This window comes from Ascaphus truei, chromosome 3 (assembly GCF_040206685.1).
Source record: "Ascaphus truei isolate aAscTru1 chromosome 3, aAscTru1.hap1, whole genome shotgun sequence".
In the NCBI taxonomy this organism is placed as follows: domain Eukaryota; kingdom Metazoa; phylum Chordata; class Amphibia; order Anura; family Ascaphidae; genus Ascaphus; species Ascaphus truei.
Genome location: NC_134485.1, coordinates 384,119,900 through 384,134,583, shown reverse-complemented (window position 1 = coordinate 384,134,583; position 14,684 = coordinate 384,119,900). Strand labels below are relative to the sequence as shown.

Sequence of the window (14,684 nt, the reverse complement as noted above, 5' to 3'; positions counted from 1 at the left end):
AGTAAAGTGTTAGTTATTGTTTTATCGTATACGAGTGTCATTGTATTTCTTACTCAGGGCTATCTTTCCTCATGGGGGATCCTGGGTAAGTGGAGGCGCTGCACCAAGTAAGGGTAAGGGTTTTTCCCCAGGCTCCCAGCTAGCGGAGGCTCAGATCTCCTGGAGCCACACAGGTTATGCAGTACCAGTAGTCCCTTAGAGCAGGTGTGTTACAGGGAAAGGGACCGGTTAGACCACGAGGGGCCAATGTGGGATTGGGTGGGTCGGCCGGTTCACAAAAAGGGCTACACTTAAATCACTAATATCACTGTTTAGGCTGCGTCCATGGTATGGCAGACCGCGCGGACGCGTCCGCACGCTGAGCAAACAGACTGCCTAAAGGCAGTGTTTGCGTCTATGCGGCATGCGTGGAAGTGGGCGTGCGTTGCGCAAGAAATCAGTTGAAACTGATTTCTTGGCGCGGCAGGCTGGTCACGTGAGCGGTTCGCCCAATGAGGGCGAACCAACTCCGTGACATCACTGGCACGCCCCCGGACGGCGCACGTACCATGGCGCGGGAGAACTGACTATGTTTGCAACCTTATAGTCACTTGTGTGTTTAAGCGCCTTCACCAATCACCTTTGGATATTTGCAAAGTGAAGCACCTATAATTAATTACAAGTCACTTTCTAACTCTTATTATTTCCTAAAGCTATTATAGTTTCTTCCTCATGGATTTGCCTATATTAATCATCGCTTGCATGCCTTTTTATTGCACTCTTTTATCTTGCATTACCATCACCTTTGCAGTAGAATACAGTTTTAATGAAAGAAGTGCATACAAAGATAGAGAAATACTGGTGGAGATTGAGATAATAACACTAAATTTGTATCACTCTGCTAACACATTCATAAAGCTTTTGTGAATAAAAAAAAAAAAAAGATACATCCTACCGCATGACACACTGGAACCAATAGCAGCACGTGTTTCACTGGCTGCCCATAGGTTTCAGCTCGAGCTGTGCATTTCTATTAGCGACAATGCAGCTGCATCGTGGTGCTGGATTGCACTAGTTTACTGGTGTAGGCACAGCCAGTTGTAGTGCTTACTGTAATAGGGAAGCAAGGTAGGGAGGGTTATGCAGAGGTGGTTAATGGTTGAAGGGGGCAGGAGAACAGGTCAGGCTGACATGGAAAGGAGTTGATCTGAGTCTGTATACTGTACCTTTATATTGACAACTCCCTCCCTCTGTTATTTAGGGGCAATGCTTTTCTCCCCGGTTATTAGGACTGGTTAGAGGAAGGAGTAGGGTGGCACATTAGGGTTAGACTGAGCAAGTCTTATTCTGCTGCTAAGTAATGTGTCTTATTTACCAGGCTCACTGGGTAAATAGTCTCTCCCTTATCTGTGTGGCAAGGGATGGGGAGGATGTGATCAGGTTATGTGTGAAGAATGAGATTAGCCTCAGGAGGGAGGGGGAGATGCTAATTAAGTAGTTAGTTTGACATGAGAACAGTTTTCCTCCCTCTTCACACATCCAGTGTCCTCAAACAATAGCACTGCAGATGCTGTGTGTAACTGCAGCTGCCTGGAAGCTCTTGTCCATGGAGAGTGTACGATGGGCATTTCCCTGTGGGATTTGGTCTCCCAGTCGTGTGGAGTGGCTCCTGTGTGCACGGTGTGTGCAGCCAGAAGAGAAGCACCGCATCGGGCAGTTTGTGCTTACCCGTGATGCCAAGGCTGCCATGGTATATACACCTATTGCTGAACAATGTTTTGCTGGTTACAGTGAAGAGGCTAAACGTAGAGCAGATAACCGTAATTAACACAAATGTCGCTGGTTTGGGAAACCATATTTAACAGTTACAAAAATAGCCAATTAAAATATCACTTGTGAGCATGTTCACATGTCTTAGGTCTGCAACCCAGTTGTTCACCATTATCTTCTAGCACAGGGGAGCGCAATATTTTTCCCCTGCGACCCTCTGCCGGCTGTCCTGCTCTCCGTGCGCCCCCCTCCCTGCCTCCTCACCGTGGTTCCTGGCGTCTGTGCGTCATGATGTCACGTTGCCATAGCAACGCGACGTGTCACACCGCGTTGCCATGGCGACGTGTTTCCAGATGTCAGCTGAACCACGGTAAGTAAGGTTTACAGAGGCCTTCGGCGCTTCCCCGGCACTTAATGTAAGTGCCTACGGGAAGCGTGCAGGGCCTCTGTAAACCCCGCGCCCCCCAGTTTGCGCACCGCTGTTCTAGCATACAATGCTTCCACTGCAGCTATGGATTCTGGGAAATGAAATGCGAATGAGCACACATCCATTGCTTCAAATCCGTTTTAACATGCAACCCTATAAGCTTATGCCTGCCATATTACACAGATTTTTCAGCACAGCCTGAATTAAATTAGTGCATGGCTAGTAGGGCACTACTACAAAACAGCCACCTGCGCATTTTAGAGGACACGAGTAATATATATGTTTTTTTATTTATTTATTTATTTTTACTTGCTGTCAGAGGATTTGCAGCTTTTCTGGAAGAAAATTGGTTAAAGTACACGTGAAATAATGAGAATGTAAATTACATCACTGTTTCTGGTTACAAAGTGCTCCTAGAAATGGAAGGCATGGCCATGTTCGCTAAAGATACAGAGCTGGATTGCTGCACTGCTATCTCCCTTATATTTCTTCCAGTGTGGATATCTGATTATTTCAATTTCAGCGTTGCTTGGTGTGGGTGTCCAATGTGTTCACATCTCGTCTGCTAATGGCAGGACTCAAAAAATCATTTGTTACAGTAGTTAAACTAAGGGCAAAGAGAACTGTACAATCCAGTGCCAGGCTTACTACTTTATTCACGCAGTGCTTAAGTTTGTGTGCCTTTTGTGTTTTTTTTTTTATTTTATTTTTTTAAACGAATAAGATGACATTCTTTTAAGATTGTCCAACAGTATGAATGTCTAAACTAAAAGTGTCCTGGCTGTGAGTTGCCAGTGTATGGGGCTTATTAAGTCTGCTACCAAGTGGCCAATCGCATGGGAGTTGCATGCAATTTGATGGGCATTTATGAGCTTATTGAAGAAGCCCCATATATATATGGGCTAGAATTACTAAAGGTCGATAGAGCGATGTTAAAATGTAAAATATTTTATTATTAAGAAATAAGATCGCTGCAATGTGTGTAGTGTTTTTTTTTTTTTTTAAGAATTATCGCTGTATTTGTTAATTATTCATAAATGGGTAGGAATAGCTGCATACGTGATAATGCGTTAACAGTGCTTTTTACAGTGATATAAATATGCAATAACTCCTAGAAACCTGCATTAATTAGTGTAGCAAAGCAGTTGTGCAGGGGTGTATGAGTTACTGTATCACACTTTTCTTCCATAGGATATTATGCTATATAATAATATTTCTTAAACCCTATAGCAGAAAATTATAACCCCTTTGCATTGCAAAGGCATGTCCTCAGACACCGATCCACAGAGGTCTGTTAACTCAGGGCTCATAACGGGCCCTTATCAAAATCAGTAATGGCATTGTTTTCCCTGACCATGCATATCTACAAAGCTACAGTAATTCCGAGCAAAAACAATGGCAGCGTTAGCGTCAAATAACGGCCTGTCCCCAAACACTCCTTTATACAAAATGTAGAGAGATACCTGTGCACAAAACTGAACACACCTGAGATACCTGGGAAAATTGCTAATTTGGACATGCAAGGTATATTCAAATGATTTAAGTCTGTATGTGTATGTGAAACTTGTATCCTAAATGCAAAGATATTTCTCAAGCTTCAGACAACTCAGAAGTATGGAGATATGTATGTTGGGTATTAACCAAAGTGAGAGGGAAAAAAATAATGAATGGGTTAGAAACCAAACAAAAGTCTGGCTTCATCACAAGGGTAAATAAATTATTAATTGACAGTGGGCCGGACTAAATTACCATTTTTGGACAAAGATGATACAGGCATACCCCGCTTTAACATACACAATGGGACCGGAGCATGTATGTAAAGTGAAAATGTACTTAAAGTGAAGCACTGCCTTTTTCCCACTTTACAATGCACGTACTGTACTGCAAACATCATATATGTGCATAACTGGTGTAAATAATGCATTTGTAACCAAAATAAATACAGTAGGCTTTATTCAAATAAAATTAATGGGAGCAAGCAAGGAGGTGAGAGGCGCGCACGCGGGACAGTGCTGTATAGCAGCTCTCCTTTTCGTAGTCTCTCTCACTCACTCAGTCTCTCTCTCTCACTCAGTCTCTCACTCAGTCTCTCTCTCTCTCTCTCTGTCTCTCTCTCTCTCAGTCTCTCTGTCTCTCACTCAGTCTCTCTGTCTCTCTCTCTGTCAGTCACACACTCAGTCACACACTCAGTCACTCAGTCACACACTGTCACTCAGTCACACGCTAAGTCACTCAGTCACACGCTAAGTCACTCAGTCACACACACAGTCACTCAGTTACACACTCAGTCACACAGTTACTCAGTCACACACTGTCACTCAGTCACACACAGTCACACACACAGTCACTCAGACACACACACACACACACACACACACACACACACTGCAGCAGAAGATCTTCTCCCCCTCACACTGTAGTCTGTAATTCACATCACATGCAAAGCTTCACAGAGCTCTGAGGGGGGAGAAGGAGGAAGCAGAGTCACGGGGGACGGACACAGATGGGAGGGGGAAAGGACACAGATGGGAGGGGGAACGGACACAGATGGGAGGGCAGAGGGAACAGGGAGATCGAGCGCTCCATAATGAAGACAAGCATGAAGGAGGTTGCAGGAGTGTTGAGGTGCGCACGCTGCCCCCTGGTGTCCGTACTCGCGAAGCACGTGTACGTACACGGGTAAGGTGCAACAAAAAAAAAATGTACGTACTTGTGAGTGTACGTAAAGCGGGTGTATGTAAAACGGGGTATGCCTGTACTTGACTGGATTTTAAGAGAAATTAAAAAAGACAACTAAAAATAAATGGGACGATAAAATGAAATAATAATTTGAGCAATGTGGAGATGAAAGGTTTGTAATCACAGTACCTGGAAGATCTTCAGGGAGACCTTCATCCAGCAGTGGATCGATAAGGGCTGCAGATGATGGTTATGAATGATATATACTGTATGTGTACACACACACACGCTCTGTTTCTATTCCACATCTTGCTCTTGTCTCCTGATTGAACAGGTTCCTTTTACTGTACATTACAATAGAATGTGGCCTTCTCCGTTAACTTTCACACCGGCCTACCAGTATCGTTACCATAACATCTCACTTCCCCCCATATCCATTGTAACTAGATATCTCTCCACCAAACTGTATACAATATCCTATGTTTCCATGTTTTTTCCATACGTGATTATAAACCCAGAGAGGTTCAAAAGCTTGTAACATACCAATGATTTGTTGGTCCAATAAAAGGTATCAAACTACCTACTCCCTCCCTTTTTTTTTTTCACCACATGGAAGAAAGTATCAACGCGGTAACCCAGCCTTCTTTACATATCTCCCAGTTATCTCGGGTGTGTTAACTTCTGAGCACAGGTTTCTATCGACGTGTTTAAAGGACAGTTTAGGGTGGTATTCAAGTCACTTTGTCTCTCTTTGCGCTCTCACCTTTTGTGTGTTGTTATGGTGAGTGCTTCTTGTGCTTATTAACCGAGGTTAATGCCTTGTTAAGTTACTAAGGTACCTCTGTAGATCTGGGCCCAAATCAGTTAACTTACACAAAAAGCATAACACCCCTATAGGCAAATATGTTTTGGTGGTAGTTTGATATCGGCAGGTATTGGAAGTTTAGTTAATAGCATGTGAATGAGTAATTGGGCTTTAATTACTAATTTGCAAGCTCATTTGCCTTCAGATGTAGCGATACTGTTTTCTGGTGCCACGGCTGAAAAAGCAAAAGTTCACGGTGCTGGAGATAGTGTTTGCTGTGGGGGTTCCATGTGTCCAGATCCACAGCTTACCCCGATGCCGGGAACCTTAATGTTTGCTACATCTGTATGTCACGTTAAGTATTGCTGACATATCACGGCAATAAAAAGCCTGTTATCACTGCTGCCGATATGGCTTTAGTGAACACTCGTCACACTTTTTTTCATTTAAAAGTTCATTTATGCCTATTTTTTAAATTTTTTATATGTATTGGGTGGGAAGCAGGGTGTCTCCAGAGCTGCATCCCATTTGTTTCAGGTCTGGTGACCAACTTCCAGAGATACCTCTGTAGGTCATGCTGGTAGCAGCCCGGCTGGGTATGCAATATGACTGTTTAATGCAGGAACTACCAGCAGTACCTAAGGAGGTAAGTATTTCGGAAGCAGTTCAACTCCGGAGACCCTATGAGTTCCACCAGGGGGGTGGGATATTGTTTTTATAAAGGGGATGCTTTAATGACCTTTACGAAATCTAGCCTACATGTTTTTTCTCTGCATACTGTAGAGACTTTTCTCCCAAACCACCTCCTTTCTTGTTTCTGTTTGTACACTGCCTCCAGTCTCTGGTTTAGTCAGCCCCCCTTTGTTCACCCCCCTTGCTACTTATCTCCATAATCAGAGCCTGATTTAGTATCCCAGAATTTGGGATTTATAGCAGAATTTTGTCAAATATTGTCATTTTACATTAGTTATTTAGATTACTTGGTTTACACAAGCCAGGCAATGATCATAAAAAGACGTTTTACAATATCTGTTGAGGGGTTATGGTAGGTAAAATAATTTTTGAGGCGTTTGCTTTTTTAATTTAATGATTTTGAAAAAGAGATATGTACCCATGTTGGTCTGGATTTTAACCCCTTTGCTGCCAGGGAGTTGCAATGAATTTGGGTTAATAAAGCGAAACAGGAATTTTCTGATGATAGAAGTATTGTAGCAACTTTTCGTTTTCTATGGCCTTTCATTTTACATGCCAAAAGTGGAAACTGCTATTAAGCATCCTGTATTGTAGTTGTAATAAGGTAAAAGTACTCATAACACCTACTTGTTCTCTTTATAACACTTTGAGAGCTCAATGATATTGGGCAAATGTCATATTGAGCGGCATCCTGGTGTCCTTTTGAGATTGAACCAACATCATGGGCATTTTGCTTGCCTCTATTGGAGATACTGTGGAATCCTCCCTCGGTAAGAGGGCAGACCAGGGACATGATGCTGGAACATGGAAGGCCTCTGTGACTGTCAGAATAGCATGCCATTTCATGGCATTTCATCCATTGTAGCTGTTTAAATGGAAGAGATTTACTTTTCCAGTGACAAGGACCAGGATCATACTGCTGCAAAACATTTGTTAATCAGATGTAATAAGGTTATGTTCAGTAAAGAAAACATCCATCATGCAGTGCATATTTAAGAGCACACATTTGTTCAGATGCCTTATAGTATTGTTTGCTTTACCCACGTAATTATGCAAATATAAATCTTTTTTTTACACTGCTGTGTATCGATACCTAGTTTATATTTTTGCCTTTAGTACTTTAGAAAAAGTTATATTTAGGTGGGCTGAACACATTATTTTAAGCATAAAACAAATGCTTTAGTTTTCAATCTGTGCAACACAAATAATACGACGCTCTCCTTTTTTCATGCTAGGTGGGACGTCTTTTGATAAGGAAATTAATCGCAGAAAAGCTTCAGATACCATGGAATAAAATACTTTTGCAAAGGACAGCAAAAGGAAAACCATTTCTTGCGGATGGCATTCCTGCTCAACAGCCAAACTTTAACTTTAATGTTTCACACCATGGAGACTATGCAGTACTTGCAGCTGAGTCCGAGCTTCAGGTTGGAGTTGACATAATGAAAACCGATCTACCAGGTACACTAGAATGTGAGAATTATTTTAGACAGAGCTTTAAGTATTTCAGTGTATTTGTATCTTATTGCAAGTAGTGAATCGTGTCTTGATGTCCATCTAGTTGAACATAGTCTTTTTAAACTGTAATTCTTTTCCGGGCTTATGAAAGATTCAAGTAAAGTGCATCTTCTGATGCTTTGTCAAAAATAAACGTAAATTCTCTCCATTCTTCTGTAAAACAAGGATATTTCGAGTATGCCAAGAGCCTGGTCATTAAAGACAAGATTTAAATTGTGATGGACAATTACCAAATTGTGCATTTCCCTCCTTTTCCAGAATTCTGGCTTGAACTCCAGAATAAACCCCACTCATAACCGCTGCTTCATCGTAGACTTGCCCTTGACATTTCGATAAATCCAGCCCCTTACTTTCGATAGAATTGATAATTTCTTTCTCAATGCCAACAGCTGACTGATCTAAAAAAATTCTTAAGCCCAAGAAAAGATTCCTTTATTTTTAGCTCACTTGGTTTCCCTCTTGAATCCTTTTCGATTCAAATGTAGCAAAATACTTGACTCATTTGGTCCATCTTCGATACGTCTTGCCTAGTGTCCATTATTATGGAAAAAGAAAGGTGCCTCCTTAATCTCGTTCAAAATTTTAAGTTACGCTTGCTGAGAGAGAAGGTCTATTACTTCATTTTGAATGTCAGGACTTAAATATTGTACCAAACCTTTAGTTGTTCGATTATTTGTTTAAGAAGTGGATCATACATAATTATTAAATAACCGACAAAGTTAACGCCTTTTACACGTCCTTTTGTAATTTCCTCCCTCAATAACCTTCTCTGAAAGGGTCATTGCACCTAGCAAGCGTAAGCGTCACATTTACTATGCGTTTGAGTACTTGACACCAAAATGACTTTTCCTTTAATAACGGAGTTTCGAGATCTTTATCTAGTCTTATTAGATTTCCTCTGTCCATAAATCATGCATGATGCAATATGAACATGAGATTTTTCATGAGCTTTGATTCTGCTTTTTATTCTCCACCAAGCTTACACTCCTATAACTCACGTGTCATTGTACAAATGGTTGTTTCTATCCGCAAATAGCCAACATGGTTCACAGTACATGCAATCTTCCTTTGGGGAGTTACACAGCCATTTCTCGGGAGAACACCAACTTTTTTTGGTATTATAAAAATATTCAGAAAGGCATCGTCCACTTTATCGCGAGGATATTTGGAAAATTACCATTATCTCTTGGATTGATACTGTTACGCTGTGCTCACCACAAACAAGGCGGGGTCCCGGTACTGAGGTAGGAATGAATATAAACGCCAGCCACAGCCACGGGGGCCACATCTGGAGTGCGGATGGTCAGGCAGCCGGGTCAGGATTGGAGAGAGTAGAATGGTTACGTTAGAGTCTCTAACATTAAAAGTTGACCCAGGTTTGCATGCTCTGAAAGAGATTTCTCAGGATATGTGAGATATTAGGACTTGGCATTTTGTAACGGACATGCTCACCACAAACCTGGACCGGACCGCGGGGCTGAGGTGGGGAAAGATATACACCGACCTGAGACCTCGAAGCCTGATCCGGGTTGCGAATTCCGTGGTCGTACGTAGCAGGGTCGGGACTGGAGAAGGTAGGATAATCCGTGGACAAGCCGGGGTCAGGATAGAAGAAGGCTGGGTAAACAATATCCATGCTGGGGTTTGGCAACAGGATGCTAGGGAGCAGATTTGCAGCAGGGAGCAGATTTGCAGCAGGTAACAACGATGCAGGCCTCTACAAGGAGAAATGCAGCAGGTATCCGGAAGCACCGATGCAGGCCTCTGCAGGAGAGAATAGGGGATCCGGTGCGTCAGCACAGAACAGCACCCCCTAGCCGGGTACAGCTGTGAGTAGTGGAGACCACCGGGAGGAGGAGATTGCAGCAGGTAACAACGATGCAGGCCTCTACAAGGAGAATATGCGGAGAGTATCCGGAAGCACCGATGTAGGCCTCTGCAGGAGAGAATAGGGGATCCAGTGCGTCAGCACATAACAGCACCCCCTAGCCGGGTACAGCTGAGAGTAGTGGAGACCACTGGGAGCAGGAGATAGCAGCAGGTAACAACGATGCAGGCCTCTACAAGGAGAATATGCAGCAGGTATCCGGAAGCACCGATGTAGGCCTCTGCAGGAGAGAATATGGGATCCAGTGCGTCAGCACATAACAGCACCCCCTAGCCGGGTACAGCTGAGAGTAGTGGAGACCACTGGGAGCAGGAGATAGCAGCAGGTAACAACGATGCAGGCCTCTACAAGGAGAATATGCAGCAGGTATCCGGAAGCACCGATGTAGGCCTCTGCAGGAGAGAATAGGGGATCCAGTGCGTCAGCACATAACAGCACCCCCTAGCCGGGTACAGCTGAGAGTAGTGGAGACCACTGGGAGCAGGAGATAGCAGCAGGTAACAACGATGCAGGCCTCTACAAGGAGAATATGCAGCAGGTATCTGGAAGCACCGATGTAGGCCTCTGCAGGAGAGAAAACAGAACAGGTACTGCAGACAGGACAGAAACACTGAGGCTTCAGTGTAACCGCGGCCGCGCGGTGGAGTCTGCCAGTAACTGAGAACTAAGACAGAAGACCAGGCAGGCCCAACACAGGCTGTGGCAAACACAGTTACTAGAAAGTCTATGACCAGCAACTTCCTGGTGGGCGGGGCAGGAGTTAAGTAGAACAGACAGCCAATGAGAGAGAGCTGCACAGGAGGCAGCATGAAGCAGGCTGCAGTTCAAGAGCAGAAGCAGGTGATTCTGATTGCAGGTACAAGGGAAGGTTTTCCTACAAGCTGCAAGGTTCTGTAAGGACAAGGTTTCAGCAAAACCCAGGAGCGGATTCCTTACACATTTAACTTCCCAATGACCATACACCCAGCAAGCAGATGATGGCCTCCACTGGTCCTCTCCTTTTCTTATTTGCTCAGTTACAGAATGTTTTGTGTTTGGAGACAATGAAGGTTGGAGGTGAAGGGGAATATTTGAGTTCTTGTTTAACCTTTGAGAAAGCAACATGCCAAAGTATTAGCTGGTCTCATGCTTTGTACAATACAGCTCCAGATTAAAATACAAAGACATTTGTGCTTTATATGACATCTAGGGATGTCAATCTTCTGTCTGCGAAAGGGGACTTCAATGAATTTGTTGTCATAAGTGAGACAAATATTAAAATGTGAAGAAAAAGATGTGCTCTGATCTTTAGGACTCCCAGTCCAATCCTAATGTAATTCTCCCGTCCTACTACTCGTAATTTTCCCGTGATCAACAGGGCCAAGTGGAGTGCAACAAATAGACAAAATCAATGAAAAATATTGGTACTTTATATAACATTTGAACAAGTTAAAAACTTACATGAAAATAAGAATTTGTAACATCTCGTATAAGTATCCCTCCAACATCTGGGATGTGATGATACAGCTGGGCCTCATACCCTCTGGGTATAGATGTAAACACACCCAAGGGATAAGTCACAGTTACTGTCCCAGTGAATGCGGAGGAGCTACAGCACAGCCGCAATGCCGGTTGTAGCGTCCTTGTGGGCTTCGGATTATGTTGGGCATCCTTCACAGCGTCTGACATAAAAAATGTGATGACCTCGATACCTCTACGCGTTTCAAGTTGTAGATGCTTCATCAGGGGGATACGTATACGAGATGTTACAAATTATTAAAATGTGTACTGATAATGTATTTGAATCAAATCCCCTGAAGCGCCAATCGCGGACTATACTGAAAGGACGGACCTTCATCTTTTGGTGCGGCGGCGGGAACCCGGAAGGGATTGTGGGGCAGTGAAGGGTGGGGGAGAAGAGAGAGAGACACCCCTGTCTCTGTATGTGAACAAGTTACCATATATTATCATATTTACTGACATAATGTAGCATTTATATCTATAAAACTATTATTTTAGCAAGATTATAATCCTAGTAATATGTTATTTATACTGTACATAATGATTTTCAAGACGTTCTATTCAAATTTGACCTGTATTGAATTACTTGTAGTTTCCAGATTTTATTTAGCTCACTATTGTGAAAAGTACTTGTACCCCTGAAAGTGATACTAATCAGATCTTCTTTTTAAAACATAAAAAGCACATGCAGCTTTCAGAACTCGCAAAGAATAATTCATGTATTTCTCCAAATACCTTTCTGTACATATGATGGTAAAGGGGGTTTATTTTATATTTTTAGAAAACTGACACACTGTCTATCCTCAGGCACAAGTCCACAGTTTTTTTGTTTTAACCTTTCTCTCCTAAGAAGCAACCCACATGTGATTGTGTTAGGATGCATGTATTTCAGTCTAAATTCAACATAATGACGTTTGAATAAATGTAACATTTGTAAGGTAAAAATAAAATGAAGGTCAATTGCATGAATTTAGTGTGCATGTTAATATGGCCATTAAAAAAGAAAGTCAATCTTTTACATGTTGATTTCTGCTCAGACCATTTAGGGTACATAAATTACAGGCTAAATTGAAATTATATTGGTACTTTAGCGGTTATATTGATACTAATTGTGATTGATTTCCTTAGTTCCTATCAAAGATGCAAGTAGTTATTGATTATATTTTGTCAGTGCAATAAACATGTCAGGATGTTGACATGTTTCATTCAAACAGTAAAGAGGAATCTCCATGTATTGAGTATAAGAATGTGTTGCTATGAGCAAGTGACCTGCATATGGCGCAAGGGTTAATACACAGCTCTCTAGTTGGCCCATTTCACCTTCTTAAATGAACAATATCTCCCCTCAATCCACCCCAATATACCATTGATCACAAACAGCACTCTAGTGAGCACGTCACTTAGATAAGCAACCAGGGTTAATATACACGGTTACTTTAGCCAACTCACCTTTCTTCTGCACAAGGTAGTTTCAAAGAGGTTCATATTAACCCTTTACGCGATTACTATCATATCCACTGCCACCACCCAAGTAATATTCAAAAATATGTAAAATATATCTATCTAGCTCAACCCCCTTATAGCGCTGTGCTTGGGGTCCAAAGAATCACATCGCGTTATAAGCGGATCGCGTTAGAAATAATGTACAATTGTATGCATTGTACAATAAAGTATTTAAGATAACAGTAATCGTGTTGTAAAGTATTCATAAATACGAAAATTGGGACCCACGCTTCGCGTTTTAAGTGGATTCACGTTATAACGGGGTTGATCTGCGTGTGTGTGTGTATATATACTTTTTTTATTTATAAGTTATTTATACCATACCATGCAGGAATTGAACCCATGACCCTTCATACGCTATTAGCAATCCTCTAGCTGCTACACCACAGAGTTGGTATGATGAATCTGACTCTACTCTATAAACACAGTGTGTGTGTGTGTGTGTGTATATATATATATATATATATATATACATACATACAGCTAAACCCCGTTATAACGCGCCTCGCTATACCGCGAATCGGTTATAACGCGGTCTGAGCATGGCTCCCGAATTGAAAGCCTCCATTTTGCCGGCTTACCTGCATCTCAAATTTTCCATTTTGCCGCCTTACTCTCTCCTCTTACAGCTGTCCTGTCCACGTGCTCATCTCTCTGCCCGTCGTGTGCCATCGGGGGTTTTTTTTTTCTTCAAACATTCAATTCAATGCTTTATTGACTACCAGACACAGACACAAATAAACATTAATACATTTTGTACAAAACACATGCAGGGATTGAACTCGGGACCTTCTGATACCAATGCCTTGCCTCTTACCTCTACACCATAGGCTTGGTGTGACAAGACAGAACCTATAAATATATTTATCCTCTACAACACAAGGTACATGTCAATGTGAAATCTTAAGTCTATTTCTAGCTGTCTATGACATCACACAGTTCTGTGGTCTAGTGGAAGAACTCTTACCAACATATGCAAGGGTCCTGGGTTCAATTCCTGTATGAAATGGTATAATTAACTTTTTTAATAAATTATTATTTTAATTATGTTGTATAATTTATAAATATATAATTCTTTATTATTCTTTATTAAATAATTATTCATTAATCAATAATGATGTTCTTTATGATTAATTATGTATTATTAATAAGTATGATTATTAATTATTATTAACAGTTAATTAACTAATTATTATTACTAAATACTTAATAATAATTATTAATACTTATTAATGAAACGTATTAATACTTACTTACTAATTATTAATAATTAGTAAGTATTAATAATTGTTATTAATAATTAAGTATTAATAATTACTTAATAATTATTAGCACCCAATTAGTAATAATAATTATTAATACTTAATTATTAACAACAATTATTAATACTTACTAATTATTAATAGTTATTAAGTATTAATAAGTTTTATTAATAATTAAGTATTAATAATTATTATTACTAATTGGGTATTAATAATTATTAGGTATTAGTAATACTTATTAATTAGTCAAAATTATTAATTGTTAATGATAATTAATAATCATACTTATTAATCATAATATAATTAATAATAATAGTATTATTAATTAATAATTATTAAAAATTAATTAAATTAATTATTAATTAGTTAATTAACTGCTAATAATAATTAATCATCATACTTATTAATAATACATAATTAATCATAAAGAATGATTAATAATGAATTATTATTAATACATCATTATTGATTAATGAATAATTATTACTTAATAAAGAATAATAAAGAATTATATATTTCTAAATTATACAACATAATTAAAATAATAATTTATTAAAAAAGTTAATTATACCATTTCATACAGGAATTGAACCCAGGACCCTTGCATATGTTGGTAAGAGTTCTTCCACTAGACCACAGAACTGTGTGATGTCATAGACA

At 40.5% G+C, this 14,684-nt stretch overlaps 1 protein-coding gene across 6 annotated transcripts in view; it reads left to right on the top strand.

Moving 5' to 3' along the window:
• The first annotated feature begins 972 nt into the window (after positions 1–972).
• Positions 973–14,684, top strand: part of AASDHPPT (aminoadipate-semialdehyde dehydrogenase-phosphopantetheinyl transferase) — a 95,157-nt gene continuing 81,445 nt past the window's right edge. For 4 of the 6 annotated variants that reach the window (XM_075592383.1, XM_075592381.1, XM_075592382.1 and 1 more), the window contains exons 1-2: positions 973–1,729; positions 7,589–7,814. In XM_075592383.1, coding sequence (XP_075448498.1) covers positions 1,547–1,729; positions 7,589–7,814 — 409 coding nt within the window. In that variant the 5' untranslated portion in view covers positions 973–1,546. Of the gene's footprint in view, positions 1,730–7,588; positions 7,827–14,684 lie in introns of all 6 variants that reach the window. The other 2 variants (XM_075592379.1, XM_075592380.1) reach the window with 2 other exon arrangements.